Below are 18,641 nucleotides of genomic sequence, written 5' to 3'. Positions count from 1 at the left end.
CAAAGATGTCTGTCTCTTATTGTGAATGTCTTTGTGGATGATTGGTGCTGTTATAGATTAATATGTCTGGATGTTTATCATCTTATACTTTTGTTTTTCCATTAAATGACTTTTGTGTTTTTTGAGACTTGTACCTGCAGGCTGCCCTTGTACGTCTGCAGCTGTGATTTAACATATCTATGTAGATGATGAAATTATTATCTAATATTTAAATTAGGAACTGTAGCATCAATTTATGTTAACGCATTTGACAGAGGTAAGTGAATATGAAGTAAGAGCCTTTCCCAAGGACTCGTGTATATATAGTATAGTGTAATGCACTTGCCCAGATCAGGAATTAAGCCCCAGTTCCCACAGGAAAGGCAGCATTGTCAGGCATTAACATGTTCCTCTGTGTTTAAGGTATTTAAGTGTATTCTTGTGTGATATTAGTCTGTTTTTTTATTTACTGATCTACATATAATTCTTTAATCATACTTGGTTGCTCATAACTAAATCAAATGGTATAGTGCCTCATCATTAAAACAGAAGAAACAGCACAGCAAAGGGTAAATTGCACAGTACTTTTATTCTATTCAACTACAAGGAGTCAAAGAAAGTTTGAAGCGAGTCAAGTAATTGCTTCATTCTTCATCATGTCCTTTCTGCGAGAGAAAAAGACAAAAAAAAAAAACACAAAGAAAATGGCAGTCTGTAGCAGGCTGTATAAAGCATGATTATTTTCGGTGTTCCTTTATCCCAAATGTAATTGATCAGCTATGTCTTGTTTAGTTTCCAAATTTTGCTTCTGTAGCTTTGCCCTGGAGTGTACAAGGATGTAGGAAGAGTAAATCAAATGACAACTTCTTTTTGAATTAATCATTGATTTAAAGGAGTGTTTCCTCAAAATAAATTAAAGCCAGATTTATACAATTATCTTAACTCAAATATAGTAGTCAAAACATTTGCAATTGGTTTTTTCACCATTTTGTCCTATTTTATAGTAAAGTGTTTATATCATTACATCTGAATTCACATAACTGCAATGTAAATAATGTCATGTTCTGTAACATTCACTTACAAATTATACATAATAGAACATTTCTACAAACAAATTTTAATTCAATATAAAAAGTAATAGCTATAAGATTCCTTTAGTTTGTGGAGCAAAGAAAAAGGTTCGGATACAGTTGCCCAGTTGTACAGCTGTTCATGAACTAAAAATAGACGATTGTAATTATTTATCTGTTCTATTCAAATAAATTTGTTTGAATAGAAAACAACAATTTATGAATGCCACTTCCAGTAAGTATTATATCGCGATCGATTTCCAGTGGTTGGTGCCAGAGCGAACTAGTAACTCACTGAATCATAGATATGGATCAGAGGTAAATAAACTAGATTTTTTTTTTCGGCGTGAGAAATTGGATGTGTGGCATGAGAGCGTGTGAAGACAGTCAAATGCGTGTGTCTCACGCTCAATGCGTGAGAGTTGGCAACCCTGTAGCTGGCGCTGTCACCGGGTCAAGCGATCAGGCTGTCTTATAAAAAAACTGTGCATGCTCCAGTCGCATTTCGTTTACTCTGCTGCTGCCTTCACTGAACACTTGAGCTTTGTAATCTAGGTTCACATGACTGCCGCAAGGGTCCGCGCGGCAAAAATGATGCAATCGCGGTAGCTCCGCCCATGCGGGTTGGCCACGCGCGTGGTTGCGTCGCGAGGTCGTGCACCTCTCGATTTTTGTGCGTGCGAAGTTACAAGGTGGAATTCATACACTTGTACGGCACTTTGAAGGTCCTTTTTCAGTATTTTCCAGCACCTTCAGCTTAATTTACATATTTATACAAATACACATATACTCGAAATTATTCCAAATAATTCGCTTTTTATCTCATTAAAAGAGATGGTACCGTGTTTGGTAACAGCAGAAGAGCAGCATAAGTGCTGCATAATAAGCTTGTTGGCATTTTAATGTACATATATTGGCACCTTCCACACCTTCAACATCGAGTGATCGTAGTGGTGATGTGAGGAAGGAGACCACCCTGGCCCTACCTAGAGACAGTGTTTGCATTTGCTGGAGTGAAAGTAAATTCCTATAGGATGAAGTGCCATCTCTAGCTCCCTAAAGAGGATGAAATATTGGCCTTCAAAAATTCACCTTCAAACTTGAAGAAACACATCAATGTATGTTATAAATATAATGCACAGAAGAGACACCAGCTTTAGCTGTCATTAAGCACTAGTTAGGTTAAATATCTTAGTTAACTAACCTAATTATGTTCATGGTGCACTGCAGTCTTGATGGAAAGCTCAAATAATGAACTCACCTTGGAGCTTATATCACGACTCTTGGCCCTCATTTTGTTGACCTGAGACTCAGCGATATCAGCCCTCTCCTCTGCCTCATCTAGCTCATGCTGAAGCTTGCGGAACTTGCCCAGATTGGTATTGGCCTGCTCCTCCTGAAGAAATTTAACACTTTCAAAATTTAGATGTATATTTTTAAAATATACATAAACATTTAAATGAATTTCATACTCATGTTAGTAAAGGTTTCTAAAAATGTGATCATGATATATTTGTTTATAAAAACACCAAAAATTCTATTAATGTACTAAAAATAGATGATTTTATCATGAAATATACATGACACTTGTACATGGTGGTTTTATTAGTTTTTTTACACAGATCTTTTGGTTATGTGTGAAATGGATGTATAACATGAGTTTGACATGAGGGATTAATGATCAATGATAAATTGCAACAATTGTTAGTTCACTAAATGTTAGTGATGCACTTACTGCCTCCTCTGCAGCTCTCTTGTAAGACTTCACTTTTAGCTGCAGTTTGTCTACCAGGTCTTGGAGGCGGCTCAAGTTTTTACGATCTTCTTCAGTCTGAAAATAGTAGTATATAGTAATAAATAGTAGAATCACAATATTCTCTTATTATGTTATATTGTCTAGAAAATGATTAAAAAATACAAGGAACCTGGTAGGTGAGCTCTTTAATGCGTCTCTCATATTTACGAACTCCCTTTACAGCTTCATTGCACTTTTTCTGTTCCATCTCCACTTCATTTTCCAGCTCTCTCACCTAATAATGAAGACATGATGTATATTATAACATGGTTTTTATAAAGAATTATGATAGCTACAATCTTTACAACTTTTGTAAGGTATATTCATAAACTCACCCTGGCCTCCAGTTTCTGGACCTGTTTCTTGCCCCCCTTCAAGGCGATTTGCTCAGCCTCGTCCAGACGGTGCTGCAGGTCCTTTACAGTCTGCTCCATGTTCTTCTTCATGCGTTCCAGGTGAGCACTGGTGTCCTGCTCCTTCTTCAGCTCCTCTGCCATCATGGCAGCATCAGTGATGGCTTTTTTGGCCTTTTCTTCAGCATTCCTGCACTCTTGGACAGCCTCCTCTACCTCAGTCTGAAGCTGGGCAGTGTCTCCCTCTAGCTTCTTCTTCTGGTTTAGCAGGCTGGTATTCTATATGTATGTATGTATGTAAGATATTTGTCATATTATATAATATAATATCATATTAAAGTCTTTGGGCAATAGTAGAAATCTATAAACTACCTGAGAGTGTAATAGCTGAACCCTTTCAGTCACGTCCAGCAGTTCTTGCTCAGCCAGTTTCCGGCCTCTCTCAGTCTGCTCCACCAGAGACCTCAGCTCATCCAGTTCAGCCTGCAGCAGATTGTTGCGTCTCTCCACAATAGCAATGTTCTCTTTGAGGTCATCATTAGCACGGAGAGCATCATCCAGGTGTAGTTGAGTGTCCTTCAAAGCCCCAATAAAGCAAAATATTAATTGTTGAAAATAAACAAAACCTCCAGAATAACTAATTTCCTTTCATATCACTTTTTCATGGACTTATACCTTCATATGTCCATGGAGACTCTTGAGTTGCTTCTGAGCCTCTGCTGCCTGCCTGTTAGCCTGACAGAGCTGGATCTCCATTTCATTTAGGTCTCCCTCCATTTTCTTTTTTAGTCTGAGGGCTTCATTTCTGCTGCGAGTCTCAGACTCTAGAGAGCTTTGCAGGGTGTCCACCATTCTTTGTTGGTTTCTCTTGGCCTGCTCCATTTCCTCGTCCTTCTCGGCTAGCTTACGCTCTATATCAGCCTTCACTTGATTGAACTCCAGCTGAGCCCTTAAGATCTTTCCTTCTTCATGCTCAAGGGAGGCCTGTTAGTTCATGATTAACTCATTCAATATAATGATTTACTTAATTTCACAACAATGCCTTTGAAATATATATTCTCAAGTATTTTTCTGCACATGCATTATCTGTATAATTACATTTATATCTGAAATCTACTGACAAGGTACCTCAGCCTCTTCAAGTGCAGACTGAATTTCAGCTTTTTCCTGTTCTAGTTGTTTACGGATCTTCTCAAGTTCATGAATGCTTTTCCCACTCTCACCAATTTGCTCAGTGAGGTCAGAAATCTCCTCTGTTTGACAGAAAATGTGAGGTTTATTTGTAAAGAAATTGAGTTTATTTGATGTGCCAGACAAATATACCAAATGTGGCTACCTTGCAGGTTCTTGTTCTCCCTTTTCATGGTGTCCAGGTGATCCAGTGTTTCCTCATAGGAGTTCTTCAGTTTGAACAGCTCAGTGCTTAGAGATCTGGCCTCCTTTTGGGAGCTCTCTAGCTCACTCTGAGACTCTTCATATTTTTGCTTCCACTCAGCAAGAATCTGTTTCATACGAGAAATGAAAATATTGTCATAGTCCATTAAAAATGTATGTTAGAAACCTCTACATATTCATGTTTGATAAAAGCTTGATAGAGCTTCATTAATTTTCATCTCAAGCTTACATTATGCAATCAGGCTTTGAATTTTGAAGTCATACACAAAGAATACTAGTTTTGGATCCTACACAAGAGGTTATTCAACAAGAGAAAACTTGCAAGGTGTTCCTAGCACATTGTTACCTTATCAAAGTTTCTTTGTTTCTTATCCAGAACTGCAGCAGCAGCATTTGATCTTTCCACATCAACCATGAGATCTTCAATTTCATTCAGAAGTCTGTGTTTCGTCTTCTCCAGAGAAGAGCATTTAGCATTGACAGCTTCCACAGCTTCCTCTGCATCTTGTAGGCGCTGAGCAAGTTTCTTCCTGCATGTAGAACATTTGAGTTTGAATTTTCCTTTTTTAATAATATTCTCAGATATTTTTTTATAAGTACCATGTACCATAAGCTTATAAGTAAGTTTTTTTATAAGTACCATGTACCATAAGCACTACATGGCAATCTACAAATTCAATGCCTTTCTTATTTCTTACTTTGCCTCCTCTAGCTCTTCTGTCCTCTGGATGGCATCAGTTTCATACTTAGTTCTCCACTGAGCCACCTCAGAATTCGCCTTGGACAGACTGCGCTGCAGCTCAGCCTTGGCCTCCTGCTCCTCCTCATACTGTTCTCTTAACAGATCAGCGTCATGGCGAGAAGACTGCACTGCATGGGCCAAGGCATTTTTAGCCTGGAAGAAAATGACTGATAATACAACTGCTGTTCTTGACCAGTGTGAAAATTTGTAAAAGCACAAGTTATAGAAATACCTTCACTTCTTCTTCAAGTTGTCTCTTGAGATCCTCAGTTTGTTGGGTATAGGACTGCTTGCCTCTGGTCAGTTGAGAAACCAAGGAGTCTTTCTCTTCCAACAGCCTTGTAAGTTCACCTTTCAAATTGATTAGGTATTTCAGAATTTTACATCTGTCAGTATTTTACACCTGGCACAAATCACGTCTCTTGCTCGTGTCCTTACCATTTTCAGTTTGCAGTTTAGCTTTTTGCATGCTGAAGTCATTGATGCTGCGCTGTCCTTCCTCAAATTTAGTCCTATATTCACTCATCTGGTCCTCCAGAGTTCTGCACATTTTTTCCAGGTTTGTCTTAAACCAAAAATGGATATTAGAAATGCAATAGAAAACACACAGAAAAACAAGAAAAAGAAACAACAATAAAAGCAATCAATACCTTGGACATAACCAAACTCTCCATTTGTTGGGACTGCATTGTCCCTCTTTGTTATTATTAGGATTGATAGCCATATTGGCTTAAAGTTGGTGTGGGAGTTACATTATCAAAAGCGGAGATGAAAAGGAAAATTAAACAAACTGTAAAGTACGTACTTTGGCTTTGACAATGTGCTCCATGTTGGAGACAACATCATCCAGCTCCAGTCTCAGTTCACTCTTCTCTTTTTCAAGCTTCTGCTTGACTCTCTGTAGGTTGTCTATCTGCTCTCCAAGGTCCGCCACACTGTCAGCATGTTTCTTCCTCAGAGTTGCAGCAGTGGCCTCATGTTGCAGAGTGGCCTCTTCAAGGTCTCTGCGCAGTTTCTGGAACTCAGCTTCTCTCTTTTTGTTCATTTCAATCTGTGCAGCTGTGGCACCACCAGCCTCCTCCAGTCTCTCACAGATCTCTTCGAGTTCTCTGGCCAAGTCTGCTCTCTGTTTCTCAACCTTGGCACGAGCAGCTCTCTCTGCCTCAAGTTCTTCCTCAAGCTCCTCAATACGGGCCTAGAGTTCAAGGTATTACATTATTTGTGGCAAAAGCAATTCATTTGCTGTTATCCAAAAAGATAGCTATTTACCTGCAGCTCCTTTAGTTTCTTTTGAAGCTGTGCAGCCATTGCTTGCTCATCTTCAATCTTGCTACTGAGTTGGTTGATCTCAAAATCTTTCCTGTGTTTTTAATAAGCATGTATTAAAATGTTTAAACTAAAACTGTTTAGTTGCATTATTATTGCATTATTTCTCTTAAAATCATACTTTTTCAGTCTCTCCTCCAGTTGTTGCTTGTCATTTTCCAAGTCCATAACATTTTCTAGGGTCAATTTTAAATCCCCTTCAAGCTTCCTTTTAATCCTCTCAAGATCCATGCGGAGCTTTTTTTCCTGTTCTAGGGATCCCTCAAGCTAGAGAGAATTTTTTAAAAATTGAATAAGACAGTAAAATAAAGTTTTTACAATCTAAAAGCAGACATGATTAACCAATCACTGACATCATCAACTTGCTGTTCCAGTTTAGCTTTAGCTTTGGTCAGAGTGTTGACTTTGTCTTCTTCACTCTGAAGATCATCAAGTGTTTGCTGGTGAGCTTCCTGCAGAGCTTTCTTCTCCTTGGTCAGCTTAGCAATGATTTCATCAAGGGCTGCCATCTCCTCTGTTAAGTTTTTAACCTGTTGAAAGAAAAAAATGTTTTTTTACCTACCAGCAGAAATTAGTTTGTTAAATGTTTCCACAATTAATTTCACTAATTTATTTCCAGCTGAGTCATAAAAAATGAAACCTTATTCTCAGTGGCGTGCTTCTCCTTCTCCACTTTGGCCAGAGTAAGTTCCAGGTCATCAATGTCTTTCTTTAGTTCAGAGCACTCATCCTCCAGTTTTCTCTTTTTAGCACTCAGTTCAGAGTTCATCTCTTCTTCATCCTCCAGTCTTTCAATCAGCTCTTTACATTTTGCTTCAAGTTGAATCTTGTTCTTGATCAGACCTTCACATCGCTCCTCAGCATCACAGAGATTGTCTTGCTCCTGTTTTAAAATAGAGAATAAATTCAGTTTCTGTGGTCTCATTGAAAATATTGTTTCATGGTAATTATTAATTATTAAGTCATTATCTCACAGTCTGGACTTGCAGCTGCAAGTCATTTTTCTCTTGGAGGAGAGTGACCATTTTCTCTTCTAGTTCTTTCTTGCGGGCTTCACATTTAGCATAAGCCTCTTTAAGCTTCAAGAATTCTTCCTTCAAGTTGGCCATCTCCTTCTCAGCTTCAGCAGACCTTAACAGTGGCTTGATTTTGAAATACAGCTTCATCCAGGGCCAGTTCTTAACACCCATGAAAGCACGAATATTCCACTGAATCACAAGCAAGGCATCCCTAAAATATAATTCAAGATGTTATAAAATATTTTTTTTATAATAAAAGATCTGTAGAAAAAATAAAAAGAGAAATTAATTGTGAAATTTCTGTAATTCTTACCTGCGCTCAACAATTTTCTGGAATTCAATTCTTGAAAGAAGTCCTCTAGACCATGCCTGAATACGAGTGATGAGAAGAGCAAGGCGATCATCTCTCATCTCTTCAAGGAGACCCAGCAAACCAGCTTTGAAGAAAACCTTGAGAAATAGCGGTTATTTTAATATGTATTCCTTTTTTTTGTCATAAATTACTTTTAGCTACTTGTTTAGATAACAAAATAATTCTAAAATTGTAGCACTGTACCTTAGTATGGCCAAACTTGTATTGGTTATGGTCAATGTCTAAGGAACCCAACAGTTTCTCAGCTCCTTTCCTACTGTCAATGAACTGTCCTTCAGGAATAGCAGCAGGATTCAGAATACGATATCTGCAAATGCAAAACTTTTTTTATTAAGTTGATTGCCTTGATTTGTATCTGCATATTTACACATTTCAAGGCATTAATCACTTGGGAATTGTTTTTTGACATCTGAAAAGGCAAAGGCAGTGTGCAAAATGCCAAATGTTTTCCTTTTGCGTTTATCTTCTTTGTGTTTCATCTTTGTTAAGTTATGTGTTGTGAAATGACAGAAATGAAAGTATTCAATTTGAATTTCTGTTAGCATGGAGTTTAACTATGAACATAAAACATGTTTCAAGGCATGCACACCTCTGTTTGAAATCTCCATAGAGGATCCTGTTGGGGAAGCCCTTTCTGCAGATTCTGATGCCCTCCAGCACACCATTACAGCGTAGCTGGTGCATGACAAGAGGATTTTCCATGGCCCCAGGAGTCTTGGTCTCATTGGGGATGATACAGCGCACAAAGTGGGGATGAGTTGATCTCAGGTTGGTCATCAGCTTATTCAAGTTTTCCTAATGATGGAACATATAGAGCATTTTAGCTGCATATATTTCAGGTTTAAAAAAATGTAAAGTTAAATGAAAAATTACAGTTGTAAAAAGAGAAAGTATGTATATTTAAGTATGCCAAAATAGGAAAGAGAAAAGCTATAGAAATCTGGCCATTTAAGAGCAGATTATGATGCCACATGTCCAACAATGTTTCTAAACTGAGCTCATTATGTAAAATCATTTTAGCTATTTATGTGTACACAACCCTATCTGTGAAACAGCAACACACTGTTGCTGTATAAATGCAACTTAAATCTATATGTTCAGTTGACCCTAACTGTGGGTTACATACTACTTACTAAAACCTTAATCTTACCCTGTGTAGAGCAGACACAGTCTGGAATGAAGAACCTTTTTTCTTCTTTTCCTTGATTTTTCCACTTGCAGTTGTCTCTGTTGTCGATATTAAGACAAAATATATGATGATAAAATTTCTAGGATTTGAGAGACTAAAAGTTAATTGTTTCCCAATATACTCTATGCCATTCCTCAGTTAGAGCTTACATACCTGTGTCAGCACCAGAATAATTTGCAAACAGGTTAGATAATAGTTTCATGGTGGACTTCTGGTACAGCCCCACAACTGTCTCATTGAGGGGATCCTTGTTCTTCACCAGCCAGTTCATGATGTTGTAGTCAACAGTACCAGCATAGTGAATCAGGGAGAAATGAGCCTCTGGTTTACCCTTTACAATCCTTGGTTTTTGGAAATTAGGAGATTTTCCCAAGTGGTTGTCATAAAGCTTAGCTTTGAATGTAGTATCACTGGCCTTGGGAAACATACATTCCTCTTCAAGGATGGACATGATACCCATAGGCTACAGATGAAAATAAAAAGTCACTTATTTATATGTCACTTATTACATATTTCTGGCATTCATTTTTATGAAATAGGTGACCAACCTTTTCAATGAGATCAATACAGGCCTGCAAGTCCATGCCAAAGTCAATGAATGTCCACTCAATACCCTCCTTCTTGTACTCCTCTTGCTCCAACACAAACATGTGGTGGTTGAAGAACTGCTGCAACTTCTCATTAGTGAAGTTGATGCACAGCTGCTCAAATGTGTTGAACTTTTAAGGGAAATACAATAATTAATTATTCTGTCCAATTCCCATTACAAGGAGCATTTAGAATTATAAGAACAAGCTGTCAGCATAGAATAACGTGCCTCAAAGATCTCAAAGCCAGCAATGTCCAGAACTCCAATGAAGTACTGGCGAGGCTGCTTGGTGTCCAGAGATTGATTAATTCTCACAACCATCCAAAGGAACATCTTCTCGTACACTGACTTAGACAGTGCACCAACAGCATAATATACCTGGAGTAGTCATTATACAATAATTTGTCATAGACAATTATTTTTATTTTAGCTCTCTAAAATGCATGTTAAATGTCATGCTTTCTGACCTGCTGGACATTCTGTCCTTTGGTGACCCACTCATTTCCTACTTTCACTCTGGGGTGACACAGAGACTTGATGAGATCAGCGGAGTTCAGGCCCATCAGATAAGCTGATTTGTCAGCATCTGAAGATATAGACATATACATTACTACTGCATGTTCCTGATTAATGTATATTGCAACACCTATGTTAAGCTCATAGCTTTGTCAGCATCTGAAATCAATATTTCATGTTACTTAAGCATCATATAATATCTGTGTTGTCTGATGTTCTGGAAACATACAGTTTCAGAGCACAGTGTGCTGTTTATCAAATGTATAAAGTTTAGACAAAATATTTCCTTTGTTGACAATCAATGGCTACAGTAATTTCAGAAACATTAAGATGGGTAAATTGAGTATAGTTTAGTGCCTGCTAAGTTTTTTTTTTTTTTGTGAAATTTTAGCATGCTAGATAACTGTAATAAAAATTAGAAAATTTGCATTTTATCTTATTCAGTGAATTTGAACTGACCTTCAGTGCCATCTGCCTCAGCCTGCTCCTCTCTCTGCTTCTGCTTGAACTTCATGTTGCCATAGTGCATGATGGCACCAGTCAGCTTATAGATACTGTTCTTCTCCTCTTGGGTGAAGCCCAGCACATCAAATGCTTCCTAGAACAAAACCACAGTGTCTCCTCAATTTGTGACATTTCAGATCTTTGCACCTCTAGCTTGACAAAAGATTGACAGTGCTTTTTAGATCCAATGTTCTTGGCCATAGTAGCCTGCATGTGACGTTGGGTGCGAGGTGAAGGACGAGACACAAATCCAGCTTCACAGACACAACGACACGTTTTAATGCAGACTGTAGACAGGTATTGCGCAATAGCGCACGCTAAACCAACACATACACACGTAACGTGTAGACTCAAACATTAGACAACGACGAGCACAAGACACTGCGCGAACGCACATTAAATAGACAGACCACATCAACCCCACGTGATGACGAGACGAGCCACAGGTGAGACGGATAATTACAAGACGCACCCGCACCCACGGAGGTACACAGACGCAGACGAATAGACACAGACAACGTTAACACACGCCCCAAAGGAAGGGTTCGGGGACCGTAGCGTGACACTGCAATTAACTTCTTCACACAAAGTTACTTCTAATTACAAAAACTACAGGCATGTTGGATCTCTGTACCTCAAGAATGATGCTACTTTGCAAGACCTCAGAAATTATTCATGTTAAGAAGGTATTCTCAGGAGGTATGGTTTAGATTCTAAATCCTTTATACAGATGAAAATGAGAAAATATACACACATCAGTAGCCATCAGCTCATCTGCGTCATTAATAGATGCCACTTGTGTCTCCCCTTGGGAGATGAAGGCGTAGTCGTAAGGGTTAGCAGTAATAAGGAGCATTTCTGTAAGACAGAAATAGAGTTTTGGTTGTGAATGTGCGAGGGGGGGGGGTGGTTTATTAGTGTAGTTAATTAGTGAAATCTACAATGTTTTTAAAACAATTCTTTAACTTGTTCAATATATACGTCTGTCAGAGTGTACAGCATAAAATGGAATTTGTGATACATTTTCCTTCTGTATTTCTTTGTGATATACAGGATATTCAGGAATTAGCAGGACTTTTGTTTATCCATCAAGATTTGTTTGGATTTTGAAGACCCCATGGTATCCATGATAACTATTTTTGCTGGCCCACATGGCTTTTCTGACAATAAAAATTAAAATATTTTTGAGGAGAGCAAAAATCATCTTTTAAATATTGTGATCGTATGTTTACATTATGATATTGTGGTTTGGTTTTTTTTCTTTCTTGGACTATCATCTTGTTGGTTAATGTAGGCTCTGAGTTTAATTACATTTGCATTATATTATGTTAAATTCTAGGTTTCTTGTTTGATCTAGTTGCTTGTTTGCTGTCAACTGTAAATGTTTGCTGTTTGTCCCCAATTAGGGGTGTAAAAATGCATTGTGGCACAATTTTTTATTTTAAATTATGCATCGTAGCAATGGACAATATCGCACTCCGTTTTATTTTTAACAACAGAGGTTGTACTTGACTTATGACTAAACTGTCATAATAGCACATTTTGATAGTTTACACCAGTTCTTTGAGCACACTTAGCATTTAGATGTACTGACTCTTATTTTTAAGGAATTAGCTAAGTTATCAAATGTTTTTCGTCATCATAGTGTAATTGTTATTATTTGATGGTGATGTTTGTTTTTACAAAAAGAAAATAAAAAAATAACAGCAAAATTGTTATACAAATATTTAAAACTTACCTAATAGCTCAGGTTTCTTCTGGGACAAGATCTGATAGAAGATATGATAGTCTCTCTCAGCCTTAAGCTGGAAAGTCACGCGAGACTTCTCCAGAAGATCTGTATTACCAACAACAACAACAGCCACTTACACAAAGAACCTTTGATTACATGGTCTAGAGCAAAAATAGGACAGAGATTTTGTTAATTTTGTGTACTGAAGATTTTTACTTACAAGTCTCAATGTCTGCTGAAGCAAGCTTGCCAGTGGCACCAAAGTGGATTCGAATGAACTTTCCCTATTTGACAAGATAATTGTTATTACATCACTTAATCTGAAATCAGGTATGGCTCACAGTGCTCACAGGCAATTCTTAGACTTACAAATCTAGATGAGTTGTCATTTCTGATGGTTTTCGCATTACCAAAAGCCTCCAGGGCAGGGTTACATTGGATGATTTGATCCTCCAGAGTTCCCTAGTCAGAGATAGCTGTTCATGTGTGAAAATACCTAACAACTGGTAACATAACAACATATAAAATCAAAACAGACTGTGTATTGTTTTGAATGCCACTGCTTTTTGTAGTGTACCCTTTTGTCAGTGGCTTCTCTTTTGAAACCACCTGCAGCGATGCTGGCAAAGTACTGAATGACTCTCTTGGTGTTCACAGTCTTCCCTGCACCAGACTCTCCACTATGTAAAGAGGTTAATTTTATCAGCATACATGTTGTCATTAAAAATCTAACAATTAGTCCCTACTAGTCAAATGGAAACAGTAAGCACATGAATTTAGCAATATGCTCTTTAGTCTTCATTATGTTGGACAAAACCACAGAAGTCAAATCCTTACTATTAAAATGTTTATAATTAGAAAATCTTGTTTAATTACTAAAAGAGAAACTTACGTGATAAGAATAGACTGGTTTTCCCTGTCTAAAAAAAGATTTTTAATTTGCATTAGTTTTCAGGAATGTTTTCAGGAAATGTACGTATTTGCTGTTGTTTTTGTACATCTTGCCTTTCTTTGAATACCTGCAAGCATGTACTGATAGGCGTTATCAGAGATGGAGAAGATGTGAGGAGGAGCTTCACTCCTCTTCTTGCCCCTGTAGGCAAGTACAACTTCTTGGTTGTACACTGGCAGCCACTTGTAGGGGTTGACAGTTACACAGAAGAGGCCAGAGTAGGTCTGTGTAGACAGAAATCCAGGGTTACTATTTTTAAATACATATAGAATAAATGTATAGGTGGAGTACTTCACATGTCTAACTCACGTAGATCATCCAGGCTGCGTAACGCTCTTTGAGGTTAAACAGCACTGCAGGCTCATGCAGGAAGGTGAACATCGCCATGTCCTCAATTTTATCAAACTTTGGCGGGTTCTGAGGGTGGACATCTGCCTCCTTGACTGTCACAGTCTGCAGAAAAAAAGTATTTTGCTTGCTAAAAAATCCTGTCCCATATTCTCTAGTAACCCTATCAATGTAACTAACATAAGAAATTCCAAACACAATGAACCATTATATAAAATGCAAAATTCTGTAAAACTCATATTTGTGAGATATTCAGGTCAATATAGCTTTTTCTTCTCCAATAGAAGCCTTCAATATTCATACCTTTTCTGTAGAAGTAGCAGGAGAAAACAAAGCAAGATAAACACTTTAAATTACATGTCTGTATTTTTATTAATGGGGTATTGGGGAGGTCAGATCAATATCACCAAATTCAGGTCAGTAAAATGCATTTATTTTTCTTACCATTGCCTATGAAGTTTCACTTGTGACCGTGTGACTATTAATATTATTTTTTATTATATTTTAGATATACGTATTATTTCTTATGCATTTTTAAGACCACTTACTTTGCCATTGGCGGTCTCACATGTGACTTTTTCCCCATCACGACTGATAACTGTTCCTTTCACATACTCCTCTTGTGTGTCAGGCACAAAGCATTCTTTCTTCATGTCAAAAGGGCGGGTTTGTGCCTCCAGACGCTCTTTGTCTGACTTCCTCAGATACGAGGCAGCTGCCCCAAACTCCTGCATCTGAGCATCTCCCATCTTTCAGCGTATTCTGTTAATTGTTATTATAACCATTATTATTTATTATAAATATTATATCTACACTATGCAGACTTATTCATTAAATTGCATTTGATATAGAAATATTTTGTCACTTTCTATGGAAATTTAAAACTACAAGCTACAAATAAAATAGATACATTTAATAAACCTCGGAGTTTATAAAATGTATCAATTTAATTTAATAGACTCACCTGTGCTGCTTCACCTGTCCAGATATTGATGGTGTGCTGCTCTTGAGCTACACAAACACATAATATGAATAATTTGTTTTAACACTTACTTAGCTTTCACATTGTTAACTTGAGTTAAAAGCATACAAGATTCCTAAAACTGTGGTGCCTAAAAAAACACATTTCTAACCCCACCTTTGAAGTACTGTAGTAACTGTAATGCAGCCACCCTACCTCCCAACCCCAAAGGAATTTCTTCAGTTCCCTTAACGTTTAGACATTCACACTTTCCTGACAACTCACCGTCAGATGACACAATTGAGAACCAGTCTTGGGTTTCTTGTTCCTCTCTGCCTTTTATAATGTAAGGGGTTCTCTAAATATAGTTGCTGGCACCATATGATGCATTGTAGTGTCTCAGTTTGGTGACGGTATTGACGGCATTGTTGGGGGTCAGTTTCCTTTGTTCATGTAGTTTATATTAGCAAGGGTCCAGTGCCAGCTGCCTTAATACATAGTTGGAAGAAAATGTAGATACCTGGTAGTATCTTGTTATCAAAAAACAAAAGTTTTGGTAATTTGCACATGAATAATGGATATGTCAATATTTAAGCTCACAGTTTTTATGTTGTAATGATTAAGATTTGAAATCTCCTTAAACACACTTTTTGTTTTGTCATCCACTGAAGCATTCCAATACCAGGTAGGTGATGTAAAAGGAACTCAAAGAACAAGAGCAATAGAAATATTATTGTATGTATAATGACAAAATGTGCACCCTGGCCTTAGTTCATTCATACATCAAAGTAACATGCCTCAGACACTCATTTTGGGTTGAGTAAAAATATAACACATATAGCCTTTTTTATTTGGTATTTAGATTGCAGTGGCTGTGTATTTAATCAGTCGCAGGTGCTTTTTACCCCTATTAAAGGGAGGTCATCTGTCTGTCTTTGAGTGGTATTGCGTAAACAAGGTCATTCCTCAGCTGGTGTGAATGTCTCACTTTGCCTCATGGTTTTGACATGGCATTGTTTCCTTGCCTTTACACTTGAGGACAAAGATAACCCTGTGAAATTCTTACCAACTGCTTCTGTGATGATTGAGAAGAACAGCTTGTATTGTCTGTATGAGCACATCCATATATGTACTGTCTTTTTGAGCATATGATCCTATTGATGTTGCTCATGAGTGCAGAATATCTGGAGTAAACCTTGCATAAATGTTTTAGATTGATAAAAACTGCACTTTTCAGTTGCAATGCTTGAATATTTAAGTTTAATAGTATGAATATATGGTCTGTTTTTTTGTTGGATTTTTAGACTTTACCATTTCCACATGTAAGATCATGTATTAAATAAAGCTCTATGGCAAATAAGTTTTATCTTGTTTTGAGTATGGTGAGTATTAATTTTTGGGATCTAAAAATAAATTATATTTATCAGACTATTCATATATGGTGCAAACCCTGTGGGGCAGGAAATTAGTGCAACTTTAACAGTAAGGCATGATGAGTGTGAAGTTAAAGGATAACAGTGCAGTGCAATTCCACTGCAATAGGTATGAATTATGTTTTCATGCCTGCGATCTTCTTTCACGTCTACCACCCATGGCAAGATGTTCTGACAACTGAAAAGTCCAAATAGGAGTCGTTTTATAATCATTTCTGCTGGGTTTTTGTTGTTACCAAATGATATCTTGCTTTAAACACACAATTTAGTGTGAAATTAAAAGAAATGATCAATATGAACGTAATCCAAAGTGAATTCAAAGGATTTTACGTGATTTACTCAGACCACAAAAAGTTTAAACATAACTATGTGTGTGTGCTCACAGGAGAGAGGTGTGTGTGTGTGTGTGTGTGCATATATACATATATATACATATACTTTTAACACCAGCTTGTGTGTGTCACATTGTTTCCTTGCCATTGTCCTTCGGTGCAAATATAACACTGTGAAATTCCTCCTGAGTGCCTCTCCCTGATTGAGAAGAGCAGCTAGTGTGTGGCTCTGGACCACTAGAACAGATGGTTTACTTCTAAAGGTCTCCAAGGACATAAATAACAGGACCTAGTCATAGATGTTGATACCCTTTTGCTCTGTACCCTAAAGGCTATTTATTTTTCATGGCCATTTGAGGAAAAATAGTACTTGTCCAATTTAGTACTGGTCCAATTTATAACCATCGTTAGCTAAGTAGTATGAAAGAGTAAAAGATATTGAGAAAATACATGTGTTCCCACTATTTTGTCTCTTTTTGTTTTGTTCCTTTTAGAGAGGAAAAACACAGGTAATATTCTGGATTCTCATAGTGGAATGTTATATCTCTTCTCCTGCATTTTATAAGACAACATACATGCTGGAAGCCACTGGTCTTCCTATATACAATGCAACTTCTAGTTCCCTTCTTTATCCTTATACTATTTTTCTCAAACTTTTGGGGGCCCTCAGCCCTAAAGTAAACTCCTAATATAGCATAGGTGCACTGTGATCTGGTTTAAGGTTGCAGCATTGCTGAATGCTTTGGAAACCATTGACCCATCCCACCCCCACTCTTTGTAATTCTCAGCTGCTCATTGTAGTCTCCTCCTCTAATCTCCACTACCCTTTTTGACTCATCCTCACCTTGAACAGCACTAAGACGACTTATCCTACAGTAGGCTTCAGAGTCTCCAGCAGGTATTTGTTTTTCCGAATAGAGATTTTCTTTCTTTTCATTTTAGGTGCCATTTGCAGTGGAAAGAAGGATGATCCTTTATACCAGGTGAAATAACTGTCAAAACTATAAAATATTTTGTCATGTTGAAATGTTTTTGTTTCTGACTTGATGTTAAATTGATCTGATTTTTAAAAACATATTATGATTATTTCAGTATGTATAGACATCAGCCTAACAAGTTGAAGATATGGAAACACTTATGTATAGGGACCAAGGTCATGGCCATCCATCTAAAGGGACCATACTTTTATGACACCCGCCTACCCAGCCACCTGCAGAGCAAACACAAAATGTCTTGAGCTCATTATTTGGGAAGGTAGGTGCTCATTTCCATTTCCCACTAAGGCACATTATAGACAAATTATTGTAATGTATTAAATGTATTATTTATGTCCATTATGTACATTAGCATCTTAGGTCTGCCAAAAAGAGATGATTCACATTTCTGTAGCAGGCTATGACTTTTAGCTGTTATTATTAAAAGGTTTGCAACTATTTGCATTTAATTTAATAACATAATAATAACAATAATAATTTAATTAAATTAATAATTTTAATTTAGTTTAATAACTATTTTAATTAATGATAAGTTTGCAGATTGTTGATTAGATTATTCATATATTATTCAACATTAGTTTTGTGCAAAGCATCAAAGAATAGCAGATATTTTAGTCCTTTGCCCAGATATAACATAACTAACAAAGTAGTAAAGAGCTGTAACAAAATAAGTTTTGTTTCACTCTTGATCATGTTTTGTCTGTGAAATTAAATTTACATTTATGCAGTTATACAGAGGAATCAGCAATATCAATAAAGTTATGGAGTTAGACAAATGTTGTTTTAGACATCTTGCTGAAAGACTTTTCCTCAAGGTCTGTTAAGAAGGCTGGGTGTTCTGTAATCCTTTGCCATTTTATGACTTCAGAAATGTTGCAGTATAGAATGATTATAATGTAATTCATTATAAAAATTTAACCATAACAGTATTGGTAAGTATTGTTTATGCATGCAAGTTTCTTTTGACTCATTTTGAATGTAAAATGTAGAGTCAGCGTCTTTTTAACCCACTTAACAAAAATGTGTTACACCGTGAGC

At 37.0% G+C, this 18,641-nt stretch overlaps 1 protein-coding gene and 1 long non-coding RNA gene across 12 annotated transcripts in view; one reads left to right on the top strand and one right to left on the bottom strand.

Annotated features, from left to right (window-relative positions):
* LOC143474044 (uncharacterized) overlaps window positions 1-18,641 on the top strand; it is a 99,514-nt gene that overhangs the window by 57,489 nt on the left and 23,384 nt on the right. For 8 of the 9 annotated variants that reach the window (XR_013120678.1, XR_013120682.1, XR_013120677.1 and 5 more), the window contains 3 exons: window positions 8,663-8,820; window positions 17,551-17,591; window positions 17,701-17,862. This is a non-coding gene — a long non-coding RNA (uncharacterized LOC143474044). The remainder of the gene's footprint in view (window positions 1-8,662; window positions 8,821-17,550; window positions 17,592-17,700; window positions 17,863-18,641) is intronic. The other variant, XR_013120680.1, reaches the window with a different exon arrangement.
* On the bottom strand, window positions 550-15,229 carry LOC143474035 (myosin-7-like). Of its 3 annotated transcripts, none has more exons than XM_076971298.1 (39): window positions 15,129-15,229; window positions 14,847-14,893; window positions 14,431-14,644; window positions 13,844-13,987; window positions 13,602-13,758; window positions 13,475-13,502; window positions 13,160-13,262; window positions 12,952-13,044; window positions 12,803-12,866; window positions 12,589-12,687; window positions 11,605-11,708; window positions 10,806-10,944; window positions 10,298-10,416; window positions 10,059-10,208; window positions 9,790-9,960; window positions 9,395-9,704; window positions 9,203-9,279; window positions 8,642-8,847; window positions 8,236-8,359; window positions 7,993-8,129; window positions 7,635-7,890; window positions 7,301-7,543; window positions 7,014-7,190; window positions 6,782-6,927; window positions 6,604-6,694; window positions 6,140-6,529; window positions 5,773-5,899; window positions 5,567-5,685; window positions 5,291-5,487; window positions 4,939-5,122; window positions 4,534-4,699; window positions 4,326-4,450; window positions 3,873-4,181; window positions 3,570-3,773; window positions 3,180-3,476; window positions 2,975-3,079; window positions 2,785-2,880; window positions 2,311-2,445; window positions 550-800 (listed from the first exon to the last, which is right to left on the bottom strand). In XM_076971298.1, the coding sequence occupies exons 3-39, from the start codon at window positions 14,629-14,631 to the stop codon at window positions 768-770; spliced, it is 5,826 nt and encodes a 1,941-aa protein (XP_076827413.1). In that variant the 5' UTR covers window positions 14,632-14,644; window positions 14,847-14,893; window positions 15,129-15,229; the 3' UTR covers window positions 550-767. The 3 variants fall into 3 exon arrangements, with proteins under 3 accessions (XP_076827413.1, XP_076827415.1, XP_076827414.1); XM_076971300.1 differs by having other exon boundaries at window positions 550-644; XM_076971299.1 differs by lacking the exon at window positions 15,129-15,229 and adding an exon at window positions 15,021-15,045.

Source organism: Brachyhypopomus gauderio, chromosome 13 (genome assembly GCF_052324685.1).
Source record: "Brachyhypopomus gauderio isolate BG-103 chromosome 13, BGAUD_0.2, whole genome shotgun sequence".
Lineage (NCBI taxonomy): Eukaryota > Metazoa > Chordata > Actinopteri > Gymnotiformes > Hypopomidae > Brachyhypopomus > Brachyhypopomus gauderio.
Note: the sequence above shows the minus strand (reverse complement) of the source record. Positions and strands in the feature narration are given on the sequence as shown.

What these genes read in the sequence shown, in the direction of transcription:
- LOC143474035 (XM_076971298.1), bottom strand. Translation starts at nt 14,631, where the DNA reads ATGGGAGATGCTCAGATGCAGGAGTTTGGGGCAGCTGCCTCGTATCTG. An exon ending in TGCAGCTGCAAGTCCAGACT is followed by an intron (nt 7,544 to 7,634) that starts GTGAGATAATGA and finishes ATTTTAAAACAG; the next exon opens with GAGCAAGACAATCTCTGTGA. An exon ending in TTAAAGAGCTCACCTACCAG is followed by an intron (nt 2,881 to 2,974) that starts GTTCCTTGTATT and finishes TACTATTTTCAG; the next exon opens with ACTGAAGAAGATCGTAAAAA.